Below are 27,680 nucleotides of genomic sequence, written 5' to 3' on the forward strand. Positions count from 1 at the left end.
CGGTCCACAGGGCTGGAACTCACCAACCGGTGAGATGAGGACCTGAGCCGAAATCAAGAGTCAGACGTTGAGTCAATTGAGCCGCCCCGGCGCCCCAAGAGACCCTTCCCCCAAGTGGTTGTGTCAGTCTACATTCCCACCAGCAGTGCAGGAGAGTCTCATTTGCTCCAGCTCTTTAAGTAATACTTAGTACCCTTCACCTTCTTACTTGTAGCTCTTCTGGTGGGTGTGTGGTGGCATATCTCTGAATTTTAATTTGCATTTCCTTGACGGCGTCATTCTTTTTGTTCACTGCATAGTATTCCCTCCCTCTCAGCGAGTTGCGTGCGCGCCTTTGTCCGCGCGCGTGCAAGCCTCCCCCGTTTTTCACAATGACTATCAAAGCAGCAGGTAGCAACCTTTGACAGGTGCTCCCCATGCACACGCGCCTCCGATGGCTTCTCCAGGGTCGATGGCAGAGATGAATCGCACAGGGTGAACACGGTTGGATATAATCTTTTTTGCCGGGTAACATTGTGTCCCACAGCCTACCAGACTAAAATTCTTGCCGATCTGATGAATAAAAAAAAAAAAAAAAAGGCATCTTTTTGTCTGTTTCACTGGCACACAGTCACCGCTCAATACCTATTTGATGAGTGAATGGGTGGGCGGACGAATGAATGGGTGACCACTGCTCCTAGCCCACCAAACACGCCAAGCTGGAGAGTCTCCCGAGAGCCCAGATGGGAAACAAAGGTTGGGGCCCCACCCTCTCCCGAGCCCGGCCCCGCCCCCCGCCCCGCCCCGGCCCGCTCCGGGCTCCCATTGGAGGCAGCGTGCGGGGCTGAACGGGCGGGCGGGGCGGGGCCGGACCGGGCCGGGGCGGGGCGCTGCAGCCCGCGGAGCCTCCCGCCCGCGCGGGCTGGGGTCGCTCCGGCTCGGACTCCCCTCCTCGCCCGACGCGGCCATGGAGGACGAGCGGAAGGACGGAGCCTACGGTAGGAGCCGCCTCTGGCCCGCGACCGCCTCTGCTGAGTTGGGGGGCTTTGGGGGAGGGGGACATCGGAGATCTCAAACACCCGCGCTGCAGCTGGGGGCCCCCCTCCGGCTTCTCGGCCCAGCATTCCTCTCTGCGCCGACCCCACGCCCCCCTGCTCCCGCCGGGTCGCCCTGCGTCCCCTCTCCCGGGAGCCCCCGCACCCCCTCCGGCTGATGGGCCAGGACGCACGGCGCATGCTCCACCCGGGGAGGTCCCGTTATCTGGGCGGCTCAGATGCCAGGCGGGGGAGGGGAGGCTTGGCGACCGGGGCTCGGAAAAGGGACAGGGCCCCGACTTCCCCAAATCCCCCTCCTCTTCTGGTCGCCTTAGTCCGCTTCTTTCTGCTGCCCACACCCCCCTGGAAGTAGCCATCTCGGGCTTCTGGCCAGATGGGGAAACTGAGGCAAGCCTGGGCAGACCGAATGCTGGGGTGGAAGGCCATCGGTTCTTGCTAGCGGCCTGGAAGGACAGAAAGAAGGGCGCCCTCGTTGAGGTCGCTGTAAGGAAGAGGAAACCATTGAGAAACTTTCCTGGCCGCGTACAAGGGGCTGGGGGGTGCCCGCTACCGTTTCGCAAAGTCCCTGCGACGCGGACCCCCCCCTCCCGGGGTGGGTGGCCTTCGCCTCCGGGCCCTGAGGTTGGGGCCAAGATGAGGCCCCTCCCTACCCACGCCCTGCAGTGCCGCCTTTCCCAGGGTTCCCACGGAGGGGGGTTGCCATCCTCAGTTTCTCCTTTCTCTTCTCCATTTTGGGTCCCAGGGCTGAGCTGGGCACATGTCCCACGCAGCTCTCCCCTGGGGCAAAGGGGCGCTGCTGCCCCTCCTTGTGCGACAGGAACTTCCTGGAAACTGTGAGACAGAGGCTTTGGGGAGGGGGCAGGAAACCACTCAAAATAATCAAGAAAAACAAGCTGACTGGAGACGTACCTCCCTCCCCACTGCCTCCACAGTGGCCTCAGCAGGTTGTAGAGAGAAACAGATGGGGGAGGCTGGGACCCTCCCTGCCCAGCCCAGCCAAGAGGGAAACACAGGGACCTGGCCACCACCCAGCCACTCCCCTCCCTGCCAGCCAATGTCCTGAGGGGCCTCCTCGCTCTTGGGTTTGGCTCAAACCCCAGACCCTGTATCGGTGGGTGCTGTGCGTCCCTTGGGTGTGGCTGGCTGTCTCTGAACTGGGAATCTCAGGTTGGAGCCCTGGTCAGGCCCTGCCTGCCTGTGGGCAGCACCTGAGGGACCTTTGATGTCTTTAAGGAGCTGGGGTGGGGGATGGCAGTCAGAGTGGACAAGGATGTGATTCATCAAGCCTTGAATTTGGCCAAAGGGAACCAGCCATAGATGGGCCTGAGCAAACCCTCCCAGGCCCTGCCAGACCCGCACTCCAGACAGGGGACCTCTGTGCCCAACGGAGGTTACGCTGGGCGCCGGGAGCCCATTCCATCAACAAGTATTTTTTGAGCATCTTACAGGCACGGTCTAGACACTGAGAACACAGCAGTGAACAAAGCAGAAAAATTCTTGAATAAATGTATGATTTTAGGTTGTTGTTAAGTGCTGTGGAGCAGGGAACAGGACAGCATGTGTGTGGGAGAATCATCTAGGATTATTTTAGGTGACCCAGGGCTGGAGTTTGAGCCAATAGCCATGGGAGAATTTGGGAGAAGTGTGTTCTAGGCAGAAGGAACAGCAAATAAACCAGCCAGTTGCTTAATTATTTTTCTCTATGACGCCCAAGGAAGCCTGAGGTGGAGACTGCCGCTATGTCTTGCAAGCCAGGCCATCACCTCCTCCAGGGGGCCCCCCCGGCTTGACTCCTTGAAGTGGGGGATCTCACGTAGTTCGTAAATAATAGTTCATTCTCATCAGAACCAAAAACCTGGAGCCCTCAGGCTGCCCCATGAAGTCACTGCCAGGAAACGAGGGGCTTTCCTTTGGGAACAGTGTTGCAAGGGTTGCTCACAGATCCCAGTGCTCACAGGGGCACGCCTGGGTGGCTCAGTGGGTTAAGCGTCCAACTTCGGCTCAGGTCATGATCTCATGGTTTATGGGTTCGTGCCCTGCATCAGAGCTCTGTGCCGTCCGCTCGGATCCTGGAGCCTCCTTCGGATTCTCTGTCTCTGTCGCTCTCTGCCCCTCCCCCACTTGCACGCTGTCCGTCTCTCTCTCAAAAATAAATAAACATTAAAGAACATTAAAAAACCATATCCCAGCCCTCACACAGCCCTTGTATCCCAATGCCTTCCCATCCATCAGCTTTCATGACCTCAGGGGGTGAAGTCAGACAGACTCAGGTTCAAATCCTGATTCTGACACTTAGGAGCTGTGTGACCATGGGAGAGTTGGCGACCTCTCTGAGACTCTATCCCTGTCTGCAGGTCTAGGCAGACCATACTCACTCCTGGGCGGCATTTTGCACAGTGGCTGGTAGGCTCTCTACATGCCAAGAGGCCTCTAGGGCCCATAATGTCGGAGACATGGATTTTCCAGAGCTGATGGAAAAGCAGCCCTCTCTGTCTAGGCATAGACTTGGTGGGACTGGGCAGGGCAGGAAGCTCCCTCCTCTGCAGACACCATATTTAGATGATATGAGGAAACTGGGAAATGGCTCCTGGCCCTGACGGATGACATCAATGGGTACTGCCATCCTTCCCACCCACCCAGGCATGAGCATGGAAAAAGATTCTAGAACTTAAAACAATACACTCTGATAGGGGACGGGGGGAAGGTGGGAAAAAAGTAATGGTGCTTGTGTAAAAAGCAGATTCCAGGGGCACCTGGGTGACTCAGTCAGTTAAGCATCTGACTTCGGCTCAGGTCATGATCTCATGGTTCATGAGTTCCAGCCCCGTGTTGGGCTCTCTGCTGTCAGTGCGGAGCCTGCTTCAGATCCTCTCTCTCTCTCTCTCTCTCTCTGCCCCTCCCCCATTCTCTCTCTCTCAAAAATAAATAAACATTTTAAAAAACAACAACAGATTCCCTGGCCCCATTTGCTAGAGTCCAACTCAGCTGACAGCAAGGATCTGGCATTTGATTTTTAAAATATATTGTTGGGAGGGGTGCCTGGATGGCTCAGTCGGTTGAGCGTCCGACTTCAGCTCAGGTCATGATCTCATGGTTTGTGAGTTCAAGCCCCGCGTCAGTCTCTGTACTGATGGCTCAGAGCCCGGAGCCTGTTTCGGATTCTGTGCCTCCCTCTCTCTCTGCCCCTCCCCTGCTCATGCTCTGTCTCTCTCTCTCTCTCTGTCAAAAATAAATAAACTTTAAAATATATTGTTGGGAGAGGACATTTACTTGTTAATTGAAAGTTTATTTTTTTCAAAAAGAGGTGATACATTCACATGCTTCAAAATCCAAAAGATACAAAGACTGTGTGGCTTTATCATGAAAGGTCTCCCTTGCGCTCCGTCTCTCAGCATGACACAACCTTCTTGGCAAAGTGCGTCAGTGTTCCAGCATCTAGTGCTTTCTTCCAAATGGAGTCTAGGCCTTAGAACTTCGCATGCAATTATATACATATTCCTTACCTAGTGGCTGTTTTTTCCCCCTTTTGCAAAAATGCCAGCAAATCCCTAGTATGCAAACTCTGAGGCAAGATTGTGTGTGTTCAGTTTGAAGGTGTATCCGCAGTGCCTGGCACATAGTAGGTACTCAACAGCTGTTTACCGAATGAAAAGGTGTTTGTTTCACATGTTGCTTTTTTTTTTTTTCAAAGTTTATTTATTTTGGGAGAGAATGTGCGAGGGCAAGCAGGGGAGTGGCAGAGAGAGAGGGAGAGGGAGAATCCCAAGCAGGCTCCGCACAGTCAGTGCAGAGCCCAACAATGGGCTCAAACACACCAGCTGTGAGATCATGACTTGAGCCAAAACCAAGAGCTGGGAACTCCACCGACTGAGCCACTTAGGGGCCCCTCACATGTTGCTTTTTGTTTGTTTGTTTGTCGCTTTTTGTTTCTTTGTTTAATGTATCTTGGAGACACCTCTCATGTCCGTGCCTGGAAAGCTTCCTCGGTGTTTTTCTGACAGTCGTATAATGTACGTGTGGATGGAACAGTTTATATTTACCCAATCTTATATTTAACCAATCAAGAGGAATATTAAAAAAAATTTTTTTAACGTTTATTTATTTTTGAGGGAGAGAGAGACACACACAGAGTGTGAGCGGTAGAGAGTCAGAGAGGGAGGGAGACACAGAATCTGAAGCAGGCTCCAGGCTCCGAACTATCAGCACAGAGCCCGATGCGGGACTCGAACTCATGAATGGTGAGATCAGACCCAAGCCGAAGTCGGAAGCTTAACCGACTGAGCCACCCAGGCGTCCCTCCGGAAGAATATTTGAGACTTTTTATTGAAGCAGACAGTTCATACGTAAAAGGAAACAAATCCTAAATGCATCAGGCTCCAGAAGTTTTCACATGGTGAACACACCCATGGAATCAGTGCCCAGATCGGGAGGGAAAAAAAAAAAAATTCCCAGCACCCCACAAGCCCCTCATGCCTAAGGAGGGCCAATCCGTATTATTATTTTAATCTTTTGTGGTAAAAAAAAAAAAAAAGAAAACAAAAAACATAAAAAACACCTAAAATTTACCATCTTACTCATTTTTACTTGTATGTTTCAATAGTGTTAAGTATATTCACATTGTTGTGCTGTGGCCTGTTTTTGTAAGGCCAATGGACTAAGAATGGCTCCATTGTTTGTAAATTGTTGTTAAAAAAAAAAAAAAAAAAAAGGAGCGCCTCTGTGGCTCAGTCAGTTGGGCCTCGGACTCTTGATTTCCGCTCAGGTCACAAATCTCAGTGAGATCGATCCCTGCATCCAGTTCCTGCCTCATGATGACAGCACAGAGCCTATTCAGGATCCTTCCTCTCTCCCTGTCTCTAAAAAATAAATAAATAAATAAATTTAAATTAAAAAATAAAAAGGAATATGCGACAGACATGATATGTGAAACCCAAAGCTTCAAATCTTAACTATCTCCCCTTTAACAGAAGAAAATTTGCACATCTCCAGTAAGGACCTTCCCATTACCCCGGGAAGTTCTCTTATGCTCCTTCCCAGTCAATCCCCAAAGGGAAAGTTGTTTTTAAATAGGATTTAATTTTTTTTTTTTTTAACATTTACTTATTTTTGAGAGACAGAGCACGAGAGGGGGAGGAACAGAAAGAAAGAGAGACACGGAATCTAAGCAGGCTCCAGGCTCCGAGCGGTCAGCACAGAGCCTGACACGGGGCTTGAACTCACCGACTGCGGGATCACGACCTGAGCCGAAGTCGGACACTTAGCCGAGTGAGCCGCCCAGGCGCCCCCCTCATTTTAAATAGGATTTTAGTCTCTTACATAATAAAATAAATATATTCTCATGGGGGCAGAGGGGAGGGGCTAAAAATTAAAAATAAGCCCTCAACCACACAGAATATTTTAGTCTTCCTAGTGAAAGAGCCCTTTACATACCCTCGACTAATTGCCCTCATCGCAGAGGTAGCAGAACCAAGAAATCTTTTGCACAAGCTTAGCCTGTTTCTGTGTGTGTATGTGGCATCTTTACGGTATTTTTTTAAGGCTCCTCTGGCCGGCTTAATGAAAAATGGTCCTGTTCCCAGGGTGAGATACTATGTTGTCCTGTAAACAGCTGAAGTAGATCTAACCTCCTTATGTTAGCATGTGAAATAGCAAAGTAGGAAAGAATATGTGTAGCAAAACAGGGCGTGGGGGCATAAACAGCTACAAATTTGCTTCTGCATGTGTACTTAGACTGTCTGGAAGGAGGAAAGGGAAACCAGGGAGAGGAAGTTTGGGCTCTGGGCCAAGGGTGAGAGGGAGAGTGATTCTTCTTAGTCTGAAGGGTTGTTTCTGGTTGCGGCGTTTTACCTCGATAAGCACACCGTTTACTTAATATCAACGAAGTCACTTTTTGGGCAGGTGCGGTGCGGCAGCAGGTGCTGCCGTGGCGGAGCGGACATACTAAGGGGGAAACAGGCGAGATGCTGAGATAAATGAGGGAAATTCTTGGAATGTCAGAGACGGGCTCAGGAGAAAAATCATGCAGGGAAGAGGAGTGGGAGTAATCTCTAGGGCCTTGAGGCGGAGTTAAAAGTTTTAAGACCATGCTAAGGTGATCAGAGGCAGGAAGGAGGGAGCTGTGAAGAATGTTTCAGGGAGAGGGCGTGGCCTGTGCACAGGGTACAGGGTCTGTGGGCCGCGGAGAGGACTTGGGCTTTTGTTCTGAGAGAGGTGGGAGCCATTGAGAATTCTGAGCAGAAGAGGGAACCGGCCTGACTCGGGTGCCCACAGGCACCCTCTGGCCCCCGTGAGGCGCAATGGCAGAAGCCAGACCAGGACAGAGGCGACAGCACTTATCCAGAGGCATGAATCACCTGGTACCAAGGTGCTAAGTAAATGAGCACATCTACAGAAGAGCTAAGCACAGAGTTCTGACTCTGCCAGGTCCCAGAATCCAGCCTCGCCTCTGCTCCAGTCCGGCCGCCTTCTTCCTAGCCCTTTAGCACCTGCACCTTTTGTGTCCCTGAACCTTTCATATACCTGAACCTCAGTGTTTCCATCCATAAAATGGGGTTAACAACAGCATTGGCTCCTTCTTGGGGCTGTCTTCAGGGTTCAGTGAACTGATGCGGGTTCAGCCCTTAGCCGAGCGCTGGGTCCATGGTAAATGCTCAATCTGTGGGGGTTATTCACAGGGCGTAGAGTTCAAGGGCATGGTTGTCAGGGGCAGAGTTCAAATCCCAGCTCCAACTGGCTGTGTGATTTGGGGCAAGTCAGGAAGCATCCGCGTGCCTTGGTTTCTGTATTGAGTCCTGTACACCGAGAGCCTTGTGAGGATGGCATGAGCTTGAAGAAATAAATGTCTGGCTTGGTGCCCAGCACAGGCCCAGCACACAGTAGGTGCTCTGTTTTTGTGGGGTTTTTTTGTTTGTTTGTTTGTTTTTTGCTTTTTGCTCTTAGCATTGTGACCAGGACTGTGACTCTCACCTTTCCTATTCAGACTCTTTCCTCCCCAAACTCTTGGTCAAAGGGACTCATCTGGGTGGCTGGGATCCCACTGCCCAGGCAGGCACAGACTTCTGGGAAGGCTGAGTGAGCCGGCCTGGCTGTGTGGGTGAGGCCCTGGGCTGCTGCAGGCCTTGGGGACTTGGCCAATTATCTGGAAGCCACAGGGGCTGGGTGGCACTTGATGTCCTGGCTCCAGCATTGTGACTGGGCAGCCTGTATCAGTTTCCTTATCTCCTACACCCACTGCACCGGCTGGGACGGCCTTTGTGCCCAGCAAGGCCAGGACCCAAGGGTCCCCCACCCAGCCTGGTCTATTGGCCCAGCTTTTCCACACCTTCCCCCCATACTGTTACATCTTTAGTTCTGCCTCTGTCCGTATCTGCCACAGAAGAGGCCTGGGTTGGAGCCAGAGGGGCCTTGGTTTGATTCACATAGCTCTATCCCTCACCAGCTGTGCGGTCTGAGCCTCATTTGGCCCTCTCTATCACATGGGACCATGCTCCTAGTTAGTGTTTGTTGAACCCCAGACTTTGCTAAGTGCTTTTTGAGCATTGAATCCTAACAACACCCACGAAGCAAATACAGCTATCAATTCCATTCTCCAGGCAGGAAAATGGCAGCCTGGAGAGGGAAAGGGCTTGTCCATTCACCCAGCCCTTTTGTGGGCAATAATACCACTCCTGATTGTTACAAAGAGAGCACATGAAACCTGCTGGCACAGAACCCGGCTCAACACTTGCTGGTTCATGGCCTAGAGACCAAGGGGCGGCAAACTTTTTCTACAGAGAGGCCAGAGAGTAAGTATTATCAGCTCTGCGGGCCACGTATAGTCTATCTCGCGAACCCAGCTCTGCTGTTGTGGCCCGAGAGCAAGTCACAAACAACGTGAACAGGAACGAACATAGCTATGTACCAAGAAAACTTGACTTACAGCCACTGACATTTCAATTTCACGTAATTTTCACATGACAAAATAGTCTTCCTCTTTTGACGTTTTCCAGCCATTTAAAAATGTAAAGACCAGGGGCACCTGGGTGGCTCAGTCTGTTGAGCATCCGACTTTTGGTTTCGGCTGTCATGATCTCACCGTCTGTGGGTTCGAGCCCCCTAGTCGGTCTCTGCACTGGCAGCACAGAGCCTGCTTGGGATTCTCTCTCTGCCTCTCTCTGCCTCTGCCTCCTCTCAAAATAAATAAATAAAACTTAAAAAGAAAAAAAAAAGACCATTCTTTGTTCTAGATCATGTGAGAACCGGCAGTGGGTGATTTCTTCCACCCTGCCCCCTCACCCCACCCCCGCCCCATGACAGTTTGTCAACCCCTGGCCTAGATGGTTACACACTGTGATCGGCAGAATCACGGTTCCCCCCACCCCCACCCCCACCCCCGCAAACATACCCACATCCTAATTCCTGGAACCTGTGACTATGTTAGCTTACAGGCCAAAAGGGAATTAGCAGATGAGATTAAATTTAGGTTGTTTTTTTTTTTTTTTCCCATTTTTTAATGTTTATTTTGTTTTGAGAGAGAGAGATAGTGCGACCGGGAGAGGGGCAGAGAGAGAGGGAGACACAGAATCCGAAGCAAGCTCCCGGCTCCGAGCTGTCAGCACAGAACCCGACGCGGGGTTCAAACTCATGAACCGTGAGATCATGACCTGAGCTGAGGTCGGATGCTTAATTGACTGAGCTACCCAGGCACCCCTAAATTTGGGATCTTATGAGGGAGAGATTATCCTGGATTATACAGGTGGACCCAAGGACAAGGGAGGACCCTTATAAAGGGAAGAGGGAGGCAGTAACGAGTCAGAGAGGGAGATGTGGTGGACGTGGGCTTGACGGGTGTGTTGGCTTTGAGGATGGAGAAGGGGCCATAGGCCAAGGAATGTGGGGGCGCTGGCAGCCTCTAGAAGCTGGAACAGGTAAGGAAACAGATTCTCCCACAGAACCAGCCGAAAGAACACAGCCCTGCCAGTGCCTTGATTTTAGCCTAGGGAGATGCTCTTGGGATGTCTGACCTCTAGAACTGGAAGATAATGCATTTGTGCCATTTTAAGCCACCCATTCGGTGGCACTTTGATACAGCAGGCACAGGAAATTCATACAGGTCCTAACTCATGAGCTGGGCAGCCCCCGGCTCTACTGTTCACCACAGGTATGTCATTTCTCTCTGGGCCTCAGTTTCCGCATCTTTCAAGCGGAGGTCACGATGGGATCAATCTCACAAAGCTATTGTAAGGATGAACTGAGGGAAAAGCATGCACCCCCGTGTTGGAAAAGCGCCTGGCACATGGTGAAGCGGTCAGTAAAATGGAGGCATTGGGGCATTTGCACTGTTATCGTCTTGCAGGATTGTTGCAAAGATTCAGCGAGTTCTCATCCTGCAGGGTTTGGATCAGGCTCGATGATCAGAATCCAGGAGTATTTGGGGCACCTGGGTGGCTCAGTGGGTTAAGCATCTGACTTGAGCTCAGGTCATGATCTCTCAGTTCATCAGTTCCAGCCCTGTGTTGGGACTGTCAGCTGTCAGCACAGAACCCACTTCAGATCCTCTGTTCCCCTCTCTCTCTGCCTCTCCCCCACCTGCTCGCTCTCTCTCTCTCTCTCTCTCTCTCTCTCTCTCTCACTCCCTCTCTCAAAATAAATAAATAAACTTAAAAAAAAAAAAAGGAATCCAGGAGTATTCAACTTGCCCCTCCCCCTATTCCCACCTGCTAAAGTTAATGAGAGCTAATGGAACCCGTAACATGCTCACACCAAGCTTCCCTCCTGTATTTCTCAAGAACCAACAAGGCCAGGCCCTAGGCCAAGCCAATGCCAGGCACCGCTGTGCATCTTTAGTTCCATCTTACAGAGATAACTCAAGTTCACACAGCAAGGTCATGGCCCTACTGTCTCATCCACAGCCACCAATTTCTCTGAGAGCTGAAACCTCGCTGTGTGTCTTCCCCTGCCCAGCCTGGCCAGGTTATGCTCCCGCTCAGACACTCTCAGTGGCTCCCACTCACCCATCGGACCTGGAGTAAGGATCTCCTACTGGTTGGTAGATGACTGGGCGAGCCACTTCTCCTCCTTGGGCCTTGGTTTTCTCCACTGTAAAATGGGTTGATGATAGGACCTCCACTGTAATGAGGACAGAGCTCGAGTCAGAAAGACACTCCGTAGTCAGCACCACCCACTCTTATATGGTTCCTTCCACTCTGCCAGTCTGGCTGGCATTCAGCTAACATGGAGAAACTTCCAGCGCTCCCCTTATCCCTTCTTCACCCTTACCAGTCTCACCTTTTATCAGATGTAGAAATATGTTCCTGTGTTTTTCCCTTCATACTTGTGATAGTTTTGAGGTGTTTTCTTTTTCTCTTTTAAGCACTTTTACTTATTTATTTGAGTAATCTCTGCACCCAATGTGGGGCTCGAACTCATGACCCCGAGATCAAGAGTCACACGCCAGCCAGAGGCCCCAATAGTTTTGAGTCTTTATCTCTCTTGCATGATTAATCCATGTGGAATTTGTTTTGCTATGTGTTGGGAGTGGAGTTAACTTTTTTCTTCCGAACGCAATCGAGGCCACGACCTGATTTATCCTCTCCCTGCCCACTGGAAATTCCACATTTATCAAGTATTAAATTCTTGATGTATAAAATTCACAAATCAACTTAAAAATTATTTAATGTTTATTCATTTTTGAGAGACAGAACATGAGCAGGGGAGGGGCAGAGAGAGAGGGCGACCCAGAATCTGAAGCAGGCTCCAGGCTCCGAGCTGTCAGCACAGAGCCCAACGTGGGGCTCAAACTCACGAACCACGAGATCATGACCTGAGCTGAAGTTGGACACTCAACCAACTGAACCACCCAGGCGCCCCCGCAAGTTAACTTTTTAAATACTAGAAAACTCTAAGCTACATTTCTACTTTCAGTCTTAGCTACCTATACATGGTTTGTTCATTCAACAAACACTAACTGAGTGCCAGGTGCTACTTTGGGCCCTAGATACAGTTATGAACAGAACAGATATAAACCCCTGCCCTTGTGCTATGAACAGCAAGGGGGCAGACAATAAACAAGCAATATGTAAATGTGCGATGTGCCAAGTAGTGATAAAAAACAAAACAGGGTGATGGGACAGAGGGAAAAGGGATGTTGTTTTGGATAGGATGGTCAGAGAAAGCCTCTCTGAGGAGGGGATGACTGAGCAGAGGCCTGCATGAAGTAGAGCCACATGGACATCTCTGGGAAGAGATTTCTAGGCGGAGGGAACAGCCAGTGCAAAGGTCCTGGGATGAGACCATGCCTGGTGAGTTTATGTATAGCTAGTGAGGCCAGGGAGGCTGAAACAAACAAGTGAAGGGGAGAGAACAAGGAGGCGGGGCTGAGCACAGAGGGCCTTTTAGATGATGGTGAAGAGTTGGGGTTTTCCTCCGAGTGAGGCAGGAGCCATGGAAGGTTCTGGACAGAGAGAGAGACATACCCTGACTCAGATGTTCACAGACTCCTCTGGTTGCTATGGGCGGAACAGACAGGAGGGTGAGGGGAAGGCTGGGAGCTGGGAGAGCCGGGTGGAGATGCCTGCACTGGTGACAAGGGTGGGGGTAAGAAGTGGTTGGATTCTGAAGATTCTGATGGCAGAGCTGGTGTGAAGGAAAGAGAGGCGTCCCAGGCTTCTGGTCTGAGCACTTGGGAAGATGAAGCTGCCTTTTCTGAGCTGGGGCTGGTCGGGGACCATCAGGGGCTTGGGTGTGACTGTGCTGAGTGTGAGATGCCTGTGAAACCCCCAAGAGACAGGTGTCACAGGGGCGTGCAGTTCAGGGGACCGACATTTGGGAATCATCAGGGTGGAGCTGGTGGTTGAAGTCCTGAGTCTGCAGGAGTGTCCCCAAGGGACCTAGCATAGCTGGGAAGAGGCCGCAGCCTTTTTTTGTCCACTGCTTGGACTGGGTGGGTGGGACCAGCCAGCCTTGGGGTTGGCAGGAACCACAGGAACCACAGCATTTCTCTGGGAGGCCTGGTCACCCAAGGGCATGGCTTGGAGCCTTGAACCTCTCCTGTTTGCTGAAGCCTGTGGGCCAGGGGTCAGGTGGGGCTTCCACAGCTGGAGGCCCCTGGGGGGAAGGTACATTCCTTTAGGGACAAGCTGAGTTAGTGACCAGAGCCCTGCCAGGGAATGCTTGGCTCTGAGGCAGCAGCTACAATTATCGAGCACCAACTGCATATGACCACACTATATAACCCCGTTGCTGACTGTATGCCTCATCCTGAATGTGTGTTCCTGCTAATCTACTGCACCAAACGTATAATCCACTATACTGTAAAGTGTACAGCTGGCCTCAAAGAGAGCTCTTGGGCAGGGCGGGGGGGCGGGTACAGAGAGAACAGACACATGACTGAGGGAGTATACAGTTGGCTTGGGGAGTGGATGGTTGGTGTGGGGGTGTATAATATACTCAGCTGACTGTATACCCCATACTGGCTGCACAACCCTTTGCTGACTATATTCCTTGCACCAGCTGTATACCCCCACCCCTGCTGTGTACCCCACACTGATCAAATACCCCCATGGCAACTGTATACCTCTTTGTTGGCTGTATGCTTCCACACCAACTGTATAACGCCAGGCTGTATGCCCCCTACTGGCCGTCCCTCCATACCTACTGTATACCTCCACATCAGTTAAACACCCTTACGCTAACTGTAGAACGTCCATGCCAACTGTATACCTCCTGGTATCCTGTGATTGGTCTTTGACCGGTTTTGGTTTTATACTTTCAGCCCCAATTCACAGTTGAGACTGCTCAGGGCAGGCAAGATACCGGCTGAACCGCCCTGCGGCTTGGACGGGGCAGAAGGAGCATTTGAATCTAGGGCCATGGGGTTAGAAGGGGAGCTTCACAAGAACAGACGCACAAGACTGGGCTCCCATTTGCTATTGTATATACTCAGCGCCCAGCCCTGGGCCTGCACCCAGTAGGCGCTGAATAAATCCTTGTTCTACCGAACACTGGCTTCAGGATTCACAGTCGGGATGTGTGCTGGGATGGTGAGCTCAGGTGTATAGCCCTGGGGGCCACAAAGGGCAGTGCCAGGCAGGGATGTGGCATCTGGGCTGCAGGTCCCATTTTGCCAGTCTTCAGAAGACCGGCGATATGGATTTTTATATGGAGTTTCCCAAACGTTTAACTGTTGGCATTTCTTTCTTTTTTTTTTTTTCTTTTTTTATGCAGACCAAAAAAAAAACTGGTTTGAGAATTTTCAGCTCAAATACTCTATATTTGGGAGTTTGGGTGCAGCCATCTGCCTGCTTTGCGGCGCGTATCTCGAGTTACCTCCCTACGCCTCAGTTTCCGTACCTGGAGAATGGGGCAATCTCAGGCGCCCTTCCAGGGTTGAGAGGTGTTCCAGGCGGCGGCGTCCGGTTGGGACGCGGGGGGCGCGCCGAGGCCGCTGGGTGAAGCCAGAGTCCCCCGGGTGGGGGCTGGGCAGGAGGGGGAGCGGCGGGGGGGGGCGGAGTGGGCTAAATCGGGGGTGGCGGGTGAGTGGCGGGAGCAGCTGCGGCCCCGCCCGGGCCTCTCCCCCCTCCCTCCGTCCGTCGGCCAGTCCGTCCCGAAGCAACTGCTCCGCTAGGGCCGGTCAGACCGGTTTGGGCCGCCCCGCCTGGCTCTCTGCTGGGAGGAGCCGCCGCCAGTGGGTCCACCGGTCCCGCCTTCGGGACGCCCGCGCGTCCGGACCCAGTGCCGAGGGGGCTCGGAGCAGGCGGGCGGCGCCGGTGCCGGGCGCCCGCGGGGATGGGGGGCGAGCGGCCGCATTACTACGGGAAGCACGGTAGGCAGCGCCCCTCTTGCGCACCCGGGCCTGGCCTGTTGGAGGGGGCAGCGGGAGGACCCCGCGGGGAGCAAGAGTGGGGAGCAGACGTGCCGATCTCTGCCTGTAGCGCCTCATGCTCACGTGCCTGCACCCCTCGCCCTGTTCCTGCCCGGAAGCTGCCTCTCAGAGGTCCCTCCAGCCCCCCTCACCTGAAGAGCCTGTCTTCGTAGCCCCCTCCCCGGTACTCCTGCCGGAACCTTCTCCAGATCCCACCTTGGACCCGCCCCTCCCTACCTGGCTCCCAACCCCCCCAGTCCAGCGCCCTCCCCAGTGGGTAGCCGCCAGGGGATAACTCGGGGCTGTTCTCGGTGGGCGACTGCTCCCCCTGCCTTGGCCTGCCAGCACTGGGGGCTCGGGCGTGGTCGCCTGGAAGTGGGGTGAGGCAGAAAAAACTCGCTGGCTCTCTGGAAGTTACTCTTCCCTGGGCCAGAGGGTACCCCTAGGGGCTTCTCCGGGGGGGGGGGGCTCCCATCCCCTTCTTGGTCACCCTGCTCAATCTTCCTGATTTTCAGGAACACCACAGAAGTATGACCCTACCTTCAAAGGACCCATTTACCACAGGTAAGGGCTCTGGGTTCCTGGGAGGGGTGGGGTCTCTGCTGGAATTGCCTCTACCCATTTCTTTAGCCCCCCCCCCATCTGCTCTCCAACAAACTGGTGATAGATATTTGCAACTTGACAATTAAAGAACTAATTTCCTTAATATACAAAGAGTCTTTACAAATGCATTTTTAAGCTCAGGCAAAAGACTGGAAGAGATCATTTCTAGAACAAGAAATACCATAGGCAGTGAAGTTATGGGAAAGTACTCAAACTCACTGATAGGTAAAGGAATGGATAAAACAAAACCAAATAGAATTTCGCCACCATGGATTAGCAAAGATGAAAAAGATTGGCACTTAGGCTGTTTTGAATCTAACCCGCACAGTGTCTTCTTGGAGGGAATTCGGAAATACGAATTTTTAAATGTGCAGCTCTAAGGGTGCCTGGGTGGCTCAGTCCGGCAAGGTTCCGACTTCCGCTCAGGTCATGATCTCACGGTCCGTGAGTTCGAGCCCAGCGTCAGGCTCTGTGCTGACAGCTGGGAGCCTGGAGCCTGCTTCCGATTCTGTGTCTCTCCATCTCTCGGCCCCTCCCCTGCTCATGCTTTGTGTCTATCTGTCTCTCAATAATAAATGTTAAAAAAATTTTTTTTAATAAAAAAAAGTAATAATTGTGCAGCTCTTTGTTCCAAAGAGTAAAATTCTAGGGAAAAAAATTCTCCATCAACCTTGTACACCTGGACAAAAAGGGATGATGTAGCTGCTTTTTTGAAAATGACAAGACCCAGCAATCTGAATGTGCATCTTTGGGAACTGGAACTAGTTTGATAAGTTACAGTGGATCTTTGGGTCCTACTGTTCCGCAACTGTTAAAACGTACAAAAATCCTTGTAAGTGGTGATGTGGATCACTGACAAAATATTAAGTGAAAAACATCAAGACACAGAACAGTGAGTGTATCACACTTGAGTTAACAACAACAAAAAATGGTTTTTGAACATTTGTATCCAATAAATAGCCCAAAAGACTCAGGAGAGGGGCACCTGGCTGGCTCAGTCAGAAGAGCATGTGATTCTCGATCTCAGGGTCTGGAGTTCCAGCCCCACGTTGGGCGTAAAGATTACTAAAAAAGTAAATAAATAAATTGAAAACAAGAAAAATCATTAACAAAGTTTACTTACAGGGAGAGGGGCCATGTGGGTGACTTATTTTTTCATTGCATGCATTCCTGCATAATTTAGTGTTTATTTATATTAGAGAGAGAGAGAGAGAGAGAGAGAGAGAGACAGCTTGTGAGCGGGGGAGGGGCAGAGAGAGACAGAGACATCATCTGAAGCAGGCTCCAGGCTCTGAGCTGTCAGCACAGATCCTGACCCGGGGCTGGGACTCATGAGCCATGAGATCATGACCTGAGCCGAAGTCAGACACTTAACCGACTGAGCCACCCAGGCGCCCCAAAATAGTTTACATTTTAAAAAACATTACTGCCAATTGCTATTAGAGGTGTGGGGACATGGGCACTCTGAATCAGAAGAGAGCTGAACACTGTGGCCAGCCGCTTCAAAAACAGTGTAGCATTAGGTATCAAAATGTAAGGGTGCCGGGCTGTCTGGGTAGAGCATGGGACTCCTGATTTTGGGATGTGAGTTCCAGCTCCTTGTTGGGCGTAGAGGTTGCTTTAAAAAAAAAAAAGGCGAAATGTACATGCTCTTTGGTACAGCATTCACACCAGTAAGGAATGCGTGGATGTGCGTTATGTGTTCCGGGCAGCATAGGGTCCATGATACACAGTCCCCAAGGTTCCCACCCAGATGCTGTTCTTTGTTCCCCAGGGGCTGCACAGACATCATTTGCTGTGTGTTCCTCCTCTTGGCCATTGTGGGCTATGTGGCCGTAGGCATCATAGGTGAGTGGAGGAGGGCACAGGGTTGGGGTTCCAAGGGGGGGGGGCAAGCCACAGCCTCTAGGACAGGAACGGGGATGATGCTCAGGGATGGCCGTGCCTCAGTGTCGCTGGATCCCTCCACAGCCTGGACCCATGGGGACCCTCGAAAGGTGATCTACCCCACCGATAGCCGAGGCGAGTTCTGCGGGCAGAAGGGCACAAAAAATGCGTGAGTCTGGTTCCTTGGGGCCTGGTGGGACTGGGGAGGCATGGGCGGGAAGGCTTCGTGAGCACGGGGGAGAAGGTTCTAGGCTTCCCCCACCTCCATCCGTCCATTAGTTTAGTCAACAAGTATTTATAAAGCTCCCACTTTCTCCAGCTACTATTCTAGGCCCGGAGGACACAGCACTAAGTGAGACATTAAGAGTCTTGTGTGGTCGCTCACACTTTAGGCGAGGGACAGAGAGGAGACAGTCCTGGATCTGGTGTCACATGGTGATGAACAGATGAGCCAAAAGCGAGTTCAATCCAGGCTGTGCCACTCCCTGGCTGTGTCACCCAGGGCGAGTGTCTCAACCTCTCTGGGCCTCATTTTCCTCAGCTCTGAAATGGGGACGATAACAGGCTGTTGTGATGGTTAGATAGGCCAAAAGGCAGAGCTTAGAACGGCGCCTGGTGTGGAGTGGCCGCTGCTAAGGTTGTGGTTTTCATGAGGCATTTTATATGCCATCGTGACAGTTTCCATCTCCCTTCCCCAACCCCAGGAACAAACCCTACCTGTTTTATTTCAACATTGTGAAGTGTGCCAGCCCCCTGGTCCTACTGGAATTCCAGTGCCCCACCCCCCAGGTAATGTGGCCTCTCCCCATCTTCTTTGCTGTCCCTGCTTTCTGTCGCCGGGGCCTCTTCTCCCTATAGCGACAGCTTCTCTCTCTCAGCCCCTTCTTTTCCCTGGTGAATGGGAAGTGGGACCTCTGTCCTGAGTGGGGATCGGGTGTCTGTCTTGATCCCACCCAACCCCTGCCTCCTGCCCCCCCCAAGATCTGCGTGGAGAAATGCCCCGACCGTTACCTCACCTACCTGAACGCTCACAGATCCCAGGACTTTGAATACTACAAGCAGTTCTGCGTGCCTGGCTTCCAGGGCAACAAGGTGAGGGGAGCCCAGGTGGGGGCAGGGGGCAGAGTGCTGGCCTGGGGCTTTAACCGCCCCCCCCCTTTCTTGTCAGGGTGTGGCTGAAGTGCTTCGGGATGGCGACTGCCCTGCTGTCCTCATCCCCAGCAAGCCCTGTGAGTCTGGGGTTCCGTAAGCTTGGGTGGGCCGGGGAGAGGTTTCGGGGGCTCAGCCTGACTGGTCCCTTTCCCTGCTCCATGCAGTGGCCCGGCGATGCTTCCCAGCCATCCACGCCCACAAGGGGGTCCTCATGGTGGGCAACGAGACAACCTATGAGGACGGGCACGGCTCTCGAAAAAACATCACAGAGCTGGTGGAGGGCGCCAAGTGAGGACCGCCGCCGCCCATCACAGCGGTGTCCCCCTTTCCTGGGTGGGACAGGGCATCCCCTGGGGCTGGCCCGATCAGGGAGGGGCTCTGACACCAGCCTTGTTTGCCCTTCCCCAGGAAGGCCAATGGGGTCCTGGAGGCGCGGCAGCTGGCCATGCGGATATTTGAAGATTACACAGTTTCCTGGTACTGGATCGTCATGTAAGTCGGGAGGGAAGGTGGCCCTTCCTGTCTGTGTGTCCTGGGGCTGGTGAGACGATCGCTGTGCTCATGCCCCCATTTTATCCCCAGAGGCCTGGTCATCGCCATGGTGATGAGCCTCCTGTTCATTGTCCTGCTCCGCTTCCTGGCTGGCATTATGGTCTGGGTGATGATCATCATGGTGATTCTGGTGCTGGGCTACGGTGCGTCCCCCCTCCCGGCACCCTCCCCACCCCCCAGTCTGCAAAATGCCTGTACCCTTTGACCCGACAGTGGCCGGCAAGAATCTTGTCCTAAGCCGTGAGACATTCTCCGTTCTTCTACTCGGTGTGTTTGTGAAGATGTTCATCTCGGTGTTGTTTATGGGAGCAGGCGCTTGGAAACAACCTCAGTGTTTATCGATGGGGGGATGGGTTAACTCGTAGCCTTCCAGGCTGGGACCTGGAGCTGTGTTTTATCTACATCAAAAAGCATTCTCAAGCAGACTGCTTAACACAGTGATTAAAGATGCGAGCTCTGGCACCAGACAGCTGGGCATTAAATGCTGGCCTTGCCAATTCCTTCCTCCGTGACCGTGGGCAAGTGACTCACCCTCCCCGTGCCTCAATTTCTTCCTCTATAAAGTGAGGATAATTAGTATTTACTAGTTAGGAGGCTTAATGAGAAAAAGTGTGCAGATGAGATGGGGGGGGGTGGGGGGGGGCTGTAGATTTCAGGCCCGTGGAACCCAGAGGTCATGCTCAGAATTCAGTGGTTTGTATTTTGATTATTTAGACAAACTTTCCAGGGGAAAGATGTCTGATAGGCAATCCAGTGTGAGGATACAGATATTAAAACACTCACGTGGGGCGCCTGGGTGGCGCAGTTGGTTAAGCGTCCGACTTCAGCCAGGTCACGATCTCGCGGTCCGTGAGTTCGAGCCCCGCGTCAGGCTCTGGGCTGATGGCTCGGAGCCTGGAGCCTGTTTCTGATTCTGTGTCTCCCTCTCTCTCTGCCCCTCCCCCCATTCATGCTCTGTCTCTCTCTGTCTCAAAAATAAATAAACGTTAAAAAAAAAAAATTAAAAAAAAAAAAACCACTCACGTTAATCACTGGTTTCTGGCTGGGTGCTGACATCTTAGGCAAATTTTTTTTTTAATTTTTTAAATTTATTTTTGAGACAGAGAGAGACACAGCATGAGCAGGGGAGGGGCAGAGAGAGAGGGTGACACAGAATCCAAAACAGGCTCCAGGCTCCGAGCTGTCAGCACAGAGCCCGACACGGGGCTCGAACTCACAGACCGTGAGATCATGACCTGGCCCGAAGTTGGACGCTTAACCTAGTCACCCAGGCACCCCCATTTTTTTTTTTTTTTTACTTTATCTGGATTTTACAATTTTATTCTTCAAAGAGCAAAGGGGAACATGAAAAGTCCCTAATACGGCCCCACTGAATGTTAACACCCATATCCTTCCTCCCCACCCACGAATCATTGTTATAAGGTGGCAAGGAAAACCTCAAGTCACACAGCAGCCTGATACCTATTCAGTCACTCACTCATTCCTACAGGCATGCGTGCGTCAAACACGTATTGAGCGCCTATGTGTCCTAGGAAGTTTTCTAGGTCCTGGGGGATGCGGGGAAAGATGGACCAGAAATAATAAACCAGCTGTGTGCAACTCTTGATCTCGGAGTCGTGAGTTTGAGCTCCAGGTTGGGTGTAGAGATTACATAAAAATATAATCTTAAAAAAGAATAATACTAATAAACTAGAAAACTCTCTAGCAGGTCCAAGCAGAGAGAGGGGATAAGAAGTCGAGTGTGAGGGTGTGTGATTTGAAACAGGAGAAGGGGTTTGGGAAGGTCTCGTTAGAAGGTGCCATTGGAATAGAGACAAGGAAGGTGTGAGGAGTCTGGTACCAGGCAGTGGGCATAGCAAGTGCAAAGGCTCTGAGCCAGGAGCAAGCACTGGCAGCCTCTGTCCGCTCTGGTTTCTGCTTCTGCTAAATGGGGGTGTTTCCCCCTGCTTTGCAACGTCGGGGGAGCATTCCGTGGGCTGAGGTCGGTCCCCTGTGCAGGAATATTTCACTGCTACATGGAGTACACGCGACTGCGTGGCGAGGCCGGCTCCGACATCTCCCTGGTGGACCTCGGCTTCCAGACAGACCTCCGCGTGTACCTGCACTTGCGGCAGACCTGGATGGCCTTCAGTGAGTCCCAGCCCCCCCATCCTGCCCTCCGGTGAGGCCTGGGAGGGAGCGGGGACAGGCAGCTGGCAGCCTCTGCCACCCTCTGCCTCCCGCAGTGATCATTCTGAGCATCCTTGAGGCTGTTATCATCTTACTGCTCATCTTTCTGCGGAAGAGAATTCTCATCGCCATCGCACTCATCAAAGAAGCCAGCAGGTGGGTGCCAGGGTGCCCGGGGTTGGGCTGGGGTTTGCCCCGGGGCTGCTGGGGCCCTGATGCCTGTGTCTGCTCCTCCCCAGGGCCGTGGGATACGTGATGTGCTCTCTGCTCTACCCACTGGTCACCTTCCTCCTGCTGTGTCTTTGCATCGCCTACTGGGCCAGCACTGCTGTGTATCCACCGTCAGACCCGGATCCCTGACCCCCCCCCCCCGGGGTGGGGCGGGTGGCTAAGGGCCAAACTTGCCTGGAAGTGACCTGCAGCTTGGGGGCAGGGCCGGAACCTGGTGGCAGGGGGTGGGGGGAATGGAGCCTTTCTGGGGTCCCTAGTCCCACATGTTGGGTTCCTTAATGAACCTCCAGCTTCCTGTCCACTTCCAACGAAGCTGTCTATAAGATCTTTGATGACGGCACCTGCCAAGTTGCCGGGAAAACCTGCAACCCTGAGGTGGGGGTCGGCTATTTCCCCAGCAGCCCACAGGCTATCTGAAACCTGCCATCTCCCCGCTTGGGGACCATTCAGCAAACATTCAGTGCCTGCTCTATGCCCTGTGCTGGATGTGGGGAGTGTGGAGGGGAAAAGCTCCAACTGGGCAGCCCCACCCCACCCTAAATGCTGGGCCACACCCACCTTTCTCCCCTTGACTTCATTTCCTGCCCCACACCCCGCCCTTAATCCAATGATAGCCAGTTCTTGTTTCTAGAACCCCTTCCTTGCCTTTCATAAGCCCCTGTCCTGACCCCTGTGGTCCTCATACTGATCTCTACCACTCTTGTCCTGTCCACGTGACCACTCAACGGATGCATGACCCCACTCTGATCCCCAGGATAGGTTATCCTGCCTCATCGACACCTGTGGAGTCAACAATCCCGTCTTGCTTCTAGAACCCCTATTAAAAGCCCCTATACGGAACTCCCAATCCCTTGACTTAACTCTGACTCCCATGACTCCTGTCCCACTCCATGAGCTACCTGACCCGGGCCTGATGCCCAGAACCCCCTCTGAGCCCCTGGCCCCTATGTTGTGACCCGGCTCCCCATCCTTCCCGCAGACCTTCGCCTCCTCCAATGAATCTCGCCTGTGCCCCGGTGCCCACTGCCAGTTCGCCTTCTATGGTGGTGAATCCGGCTACCACCGGGCCCTGCTGGGCCTGCAGATTTTCAATGCCTTCATGTTCTTCTGGCTGGCCAACTTCGTGCTGGCCCTGGGCCAGGTCACGCTGGCTGGGGCCTTCGCCTCCTACTACTGGGCCCTGCACAAGCCAGACGACCTGCCTGCCTTCCCACTCTTCTCTGCCTTCGGCCGGGCGCTCAGGTGGGACGCTGGGTGGTCTGGGGCTGGGGGCGAGATGGGCTGGAGGAGCCTTGGCCTGGCCGCTGACCACCCCCTTGGCCCTCAGGTACCACACAGGCTCCCTGGCCTTTGGCGCCCTCATTCTGGCCATTGTGCAGATCATCCGAGTGATGCTCGAATACTTGGATCAGCGCCTTAAAGGTGCGGCCCACCAGTGGCTCACGATGGCCAGTGGGAGGTGGGGCTGGGGGGCGGGGTTAAGGCAATGGGACTGTGATTGGTTTCTGCTTGTAGGGAGCTTGATCAGTTCCTAAGGTGGAAGAATGGCTGAGGGAGTCCAATGGGTGGAGTTCTTAACCCTGGGGTAGCGGATGCAGGACCAGGAGGCCTGGGGCACCATTGGTTCCTGAAGAGACTAGGATTTGTGTGTGAGGAGAAGAGCGGGGCTAAGACTTATTTTTTGTTTTTTGCTGCGGTGGAGCTTGGATTGGTTATTCTTTGGGGTGGGGCCAAGGAGGCTGCAAGGATTGGCTTCTGCTTGGGAGGCGGGGCCGGGGCAGGTGTGTGGGTTGTGATTGGTCCCTATCCTAGAAGCTGGGTTGAAAGGCTTCAAGATTGGGCCCCTCGTAGGGGTCCGAGCCCCTGGCCCGGTTGGTTCTTACTTGGGTGAGGGCCAGGCCCCCCGAGGGTTCTGGATCAAGTTTCCTTTCCCAGTCTCTTTGAGAAGGCAGGCTCCGGAAATCTGGATGGCATGCATGTTATGAGGGTGGAGGGTGGTCCCTACCGGGGGTCTCCCCTCACCTCTGCGTCCTTCTCTTCTCTCTTAGCTGCAGAGAACAGGTTTGCCAAGTTCCTCATGACCTGTCTCAAATGCTGCTTCTGGTGCCTGGAGAAGTTCATCAGATTCCTCAACAGGAATGCCTACATCATGGTGAGTAGACCTGGGACCCCGAACCAACCCGCCAACTCCTGCTGGCTGAGAGCAGCCCTCGCTCCCAGCCGGTGGGCCTGATCCCTCCTCCTCCTCCTCCTCCTTCTCCTTCCAGATTGCCATCTACGGCACCAACTTCTGCACCTCGGCCAGGAATGCCTTCTTCCTGCTCATGAGAAACATCATCAGGTCAGAGAAAGCACCATCCTCTGGCTGCCTCCCTCCTCCCCCCGGTCCCTGAGCCCCTATTCATGCCTGCTCCTCACTGTCCCCTGCAGAGTGGCCGTCTTAGACAAAGTCACCGACTTCCTTTTCCTGTTGGGCAAACTTCTGATCGTGGGTAGTGTGGGTGAGTGCCGCTGGTCAGCCTACTGGGGGGGCTGTGGTTGGGGTGACTTGTGAAGTGCTGTCGGGCCCCACGTCTTCTTTTGTGACGCCTGCCATGGTGTCTGAGGTCTTCTTGGGGGGAGGGGCCGCTTCCTTTAGTCAGAACCCTCAAGCATCTCCGTTACCTCCCTCTCTCCAGGGATCCTGGCATTCTTTTTCTTCACCCACCGTATCAGGATTGTGCAGGACACAGCGCCGCCCCTCAATTATTACTGGGTCCCCATACTGGTATGGACCTTTGGGGACGGGTGGGGATCCAGGGAGAAGGAGGCGCTGGGGTCCTCCTGGTCTCTTTTAACTAGACAGATGTGGATGGAGGTCAGAGGTGGGGGATTGATTATATATTCAGTCCCACAAACACGTAGTAAGTACCTACTGTGTGCCAGACACAGGGGGAGGAAGGGCTTCCCTCCAGGGGGCCTTCCAGTTCAGAGGCAAGTAGACATCAGTCAGTAACGATACGGGTGGCTGCACGATTGCACACTGACTCGTGCCACCGGCGAGGCTTACGGGGAACCGTTAGAGCCTGTGCGGGAGGATTTGGGCAGGTCTGGGAGGCCCGGTGTCTTCACTGTGGAAGTGATGTCAGATCTAAGATCTGAAGGAGATAACAGGCCACATCCAGGCAGAGGGAACAAGTTCGGGGGCCGTGAGCTGGGACTGTGCCAGGAAATGAAGAAACCGGTGTGGGGGGAAGGAGGTGGAGATAGGGGCAGGGAGGTGATGGGGCCGTGGAGGTAATGTCACGCACCCTAAGAGCAGTGCAGGCCTTGGAGCCCAGTGACCTAGAATTTTATCTGACTCTCTATTTGCTCGTTCTAAGATGGTAACTTTGAGCAAGGTATTTAATCTCTCCATGGCCCACTTCCTTCAATCCATAAATGTTTGTCAGATACCTGCCAAGGCCCTGTGAGCCTCCAAATTGCTGGGGGTGTAGGAGTAAGTGGGACAGATACAGTCTGATGGAGATGAGGGCGTTATGTCTGTAGTACCCTAAACATGCATAAAATTGCAGCCAGGGTCTAGCTGTCAGAAGCAGCTTCGTAGAGGAAGTGGTATCTGAGGACTCCACGTTTGAGCTGGAAGCAGAAAGATAAGGAGACCTTAAACTAGATTAAGTTGGGACAACAGCATGTGCAAAGGCTCTGGGGTTGAAGAGAGCAAGGAGTGAATGGCAGTACTTTGGATGTTACTCTAAGGAGGGCTTATCGGCAGGGAAATGACCTGATCCCAGCCTGGGAGGGTGTGGCGGGTGGGAGTTGCCCTGGGAGCTGGGGTGGAAACATCTTGGCTCCCCTTGCCTAGACGGTGATCATCGGCTCCTACCTGATTGCCCATGGCTTCTTCAGTGTCTACGGCATGTGTGTGGACACGTTGTTCCTCTGCTTCTGTGAGTGACCCCTCACCCATACCCTTGCCAGGCCCTGACTGCCTTCTCCCCTCTGGGCATAACATCTTCTGATGGGGCTATGCATCCAACGGCCAGGTGCCCCCAGCTTCCCCGGGCGTCCGAGGGCCCTGGCATGCCTTCTCGGCTTCCTCCCTGCGCTCGGAGCTGCTCCATCCCGTTGTGCCCCGGTCCGGCCTGCAGCTAGAACGCTCTGCCCCTGGGCCCTCGGCTTTGGGGTTTCTGGCTTTGTTGGGGGGGATCTGTGGCTGCTACTAACTTTGGTCTCTCCATCTGTCTGTTTTTTGTTTTGTTTTTTGTTTTTTCTCTTCTCTTCCTCTACTCCATGCCTGCTGGCTTCCCTGTTCTTCCCTGCCTCCCTCTTTCCCTCCCTTCCTGACCACCCCATTTTCCCCCTGCCGGTTCCTGGGGGGAGCCCAGGTGAGGACCTGGAAAGAAATGACGGCTCTCAGGAGCGACCCTACTTCATGTCGCCCGAGCTGAGAGACATCCTGTTGAAGGGGAGTGCGGAGGAGGGGAAGCGGGCAGAAGTCGAGGAGTAGAGAGGGAGGGAGGCGTGGGGGCCACACAGGCCTCCTCCTTTCCTCCCCGTAGACTGGGGGTGCATGCGGGACTTCCCCTGCCTGGGAGCGTGGGGAGCGTGTGTGTGTCCCGTTCCCGAGCCTTCCACGGCTCGCCCCTCTCCTGTCCCGGCGTGTCTTGCTTCCTAATCCTCTGAGGCTTCTCTGTGGCCCTCGTCCCGTCCCCCCCACCCCACCCCCGTCCCCGGAGGCCCCTGCCCGGGGGCTCCCCTCATGCCACGGTCTCTGGGGCCTCTCTCCGCAGTGGAGGACCTGGAGAGGAATGATGGCTCAGCCGAGAGGCCTTACTTCATGTCTCCCAACCTCAAGAGGCTCTTGAACAAGACCAACAAGAAGCTGGCGGAGTCCTAAAGGCCCCGCTCCCCCACGCCCCACACACCTCTCCAGAAATCTCACACCGGGTGCTCGGCAGCTGGGCCAGAATCCTTGGCCCGCTGGGCTCACGTGAAGTCCTGTCACTGCCGCCCCCCCCGCCCCGCCCCCACCTGTCCGGTCATCACTGGACCCCAGGGACCTGAAGGATTCGGGGCATCTCCTCCCCTGTGCCGAGGGGCCTTCGGAGTTTTCCTGGCGGCGCCCCGAGACGGCACGAGTCACGCCAGCTCTCGCTGGCCTGGACCGGGAGAAGTCCGTCGAGGCCTCTGACGTCCGACCTGCAGTGGGGCCCGACCTCTGTGGGCCGCCGCCCGCTTCCTGTCGCTGCCTTCCAACGGGGCAGTGTCTGCGTCTGCGAGAGTGGTGGCCGAAGCGGGCTGCGGTTCCTCAGGCCCCCGTTCTCTCGTGTCTGCTCCGGCCAGGACCAAGCCCCTTCTCCATGGCTGAACGGCTGACTCACAGGCTGCCACATGCGTTTCTTTCTTTCTTTTTTTTTTTTAACCTGGACGTGCATTAAAGGGTCTGTTAGCTTTTTCCTGTCTGTCTCAACGGCTGAGCCGGGGCCAGCTGAGGAGTGCCTTCTGTTGTCCCCTCCCCGCCGAACGTGGCTGGGGTGGGAGTGGGGTGGCCAGGTGGGGGTGTCTCCTGGCATGGGAGGCCACAGCAGGGCTGTCACGGAAGGAGAGGGAGCTAGTCTGTTGGGGGAGGGCAGCTGGGAGCAGACCCGGTGCAGGAGGGAGGAGGCCGCTAATGGCTGTTTAATGGGAACCTGCTGGCTGGCTGGAGGAGTTGGGCCCGATTTCCCCCCTTCTGCTGCCAGTTACTGACACAGCTCTCTTTGTAAGAGAGAAAGAACCTGAATCCCCCAAGGGGCGATTTCAGGGGAAGGGGTGGGTGGGGGCAGATGCCGTGAGCAAACCGGGCCGCCTCTGCCCAGTCACCTCGCCTCGAGGATTCTTTTGCCAAATTTGTGGAACTCCATGGACCTGGTCTCCTGGTTCCCCCTTCGCCACGTCCCAGGCCCCTGACTTCATCAGCACCGTGCTAGGGTCCGGAAGAGGGAGAAACCCAGGCCTGGGGTCCCAGTCTCTTGTGTCTGCCCGCCATCCCTCAGGCCCCCTCGTTCTGTCTGCACACTCTTGCGTGTTAACTGCATTCCAACCACTAATAAAGTGCCTATTGTACAGAGCCCGGGCCTGGAGTGTTTGTGGAGTGAGTAGGAGGCTGGTAGGGGGAACCCCAGCTTTGACTGTCCTGGGATTCATTCTCTGAGCTGGGGCGAGGCTCTCAGGGGAAGGAGGGAGGGCAG

General features: G+C 53.9%; 1 protein-coding gene and 1 long non-coding RNA gene across 6 annotated transcripts; one reads left to right on the forward strand and one right to left on the reverse strand.

The window, feature by feature from the left end:
• On the reverse strand, positions 1-2,033 carry LOC124525178 (uncharacterized). Of its 4 annotated transcripts, none has more exons than XR_006965403.1 (5): positions 1,944-2,033; positions 1,685-1,865; positions 1,208-1,477; positions 399-552; positions 1-42 (listed from the first exon to the last, which is right to left on the reverse strand). It is a non-coding gene; the product is annotated as an uncharacterized LOC124525178 (long non-coding RNA). The 4 variants fall into 4 exon arrangements; XR_006965402.1 differs by having other exon boundaries at positions 209-552; XR_006965400.1 differs by lacking the exon at positions 1-42 and having other exon boundaries at positions 49-552.
• SLC44A2 (solute carrier family 44 member 2) lies at positions 866-27,560 on the forward strand. 2 transcript variants are annotated; one of them, XM_047097713.1, is made up of 22 exons: positions 866-977; positions 15,390-15,438; positions 17,252-17,325; positions 17,449-17,533; positions 18,069-18,153; positions 18,346-18,456; positions 18,533-18,593; positions 18,681-18,804; positions 18,925-19,008; positions 19,099-19,211; positions 21,067-21,198; positions 21,294-21,393; positions 21,477-21,569; positions 21,759-21,843; positions 22,448-22,710; positions 22,796-22,890; positions 23,517-23,620; positions 23,736-23,809; positions 23,899-23,969; positions 24,147-24,235; positions 25,313-25,397; positions 25,836-26,215. In XM_047097713.1, the coding sequence occupies exons 1-22, from the start codon at positions 947-949 to the stop codon at positions 25,955-25,957; spliced, it is 2,130 nt and encodes a 709-aa protein (XP_046953669.1). In that variant the 5' UTR covers positions 866-946; the 3' UTR covers positions 25,958-26,215. The 2 variants fall into 2 exon arrangements, with proteins under 2 accessions (XP_046953669.1, XP_046953670.1); XM_047097714.1 differs by lacking the exon at positions 25,836-26,215 and adding an exon at positions 26,241-27,560 and having other exon boundaries at positions 867-977.
• The last annotated feature ends 120 nt before the right edge of the window (positions 27,561-27,680 follow it).

The sequence above is a fragment of the Lynx rufus genome, unplaced genomic scaffold, assembly GCF_022079265.1.
Source record: "Lynx rufus isolate CCGP_SWC_20201006 ecotype Redwood Valley unplaced genomic scaffold, mLynRuf1.p SCAF_4, whole genome shotgun sequence".
Lineage (NCBI taxonomy): Eukaryota > Metazoa > Chordata > Mammalia > Carnivora > Felidae > Lynx > Lynx rufus.

Bases quoted from the DNA above. Each gene is read 5' to 3' on its own strand.
- SLC44A2 (XM_047097713.1), top strand. From the start codon at position 947: ATGGAGGACGAGCGGAAGGACGGAGCCTACG. The intron at 18,457-18,532 runs GTGAGGGGAGCC...CTTTCTTGTCAG, and splicing joins CTGGCTTCCAGGGCAACAAG to GGTGTGGCTGAAGTGCTTCG. The intron at 21,570-21,758 runs GTATCCACCGTC...ATGAACCTCCAG, and splicing joins TACTGGGCCAGCACTGCTGT to CTTCCTGTCCACTTCCAACG.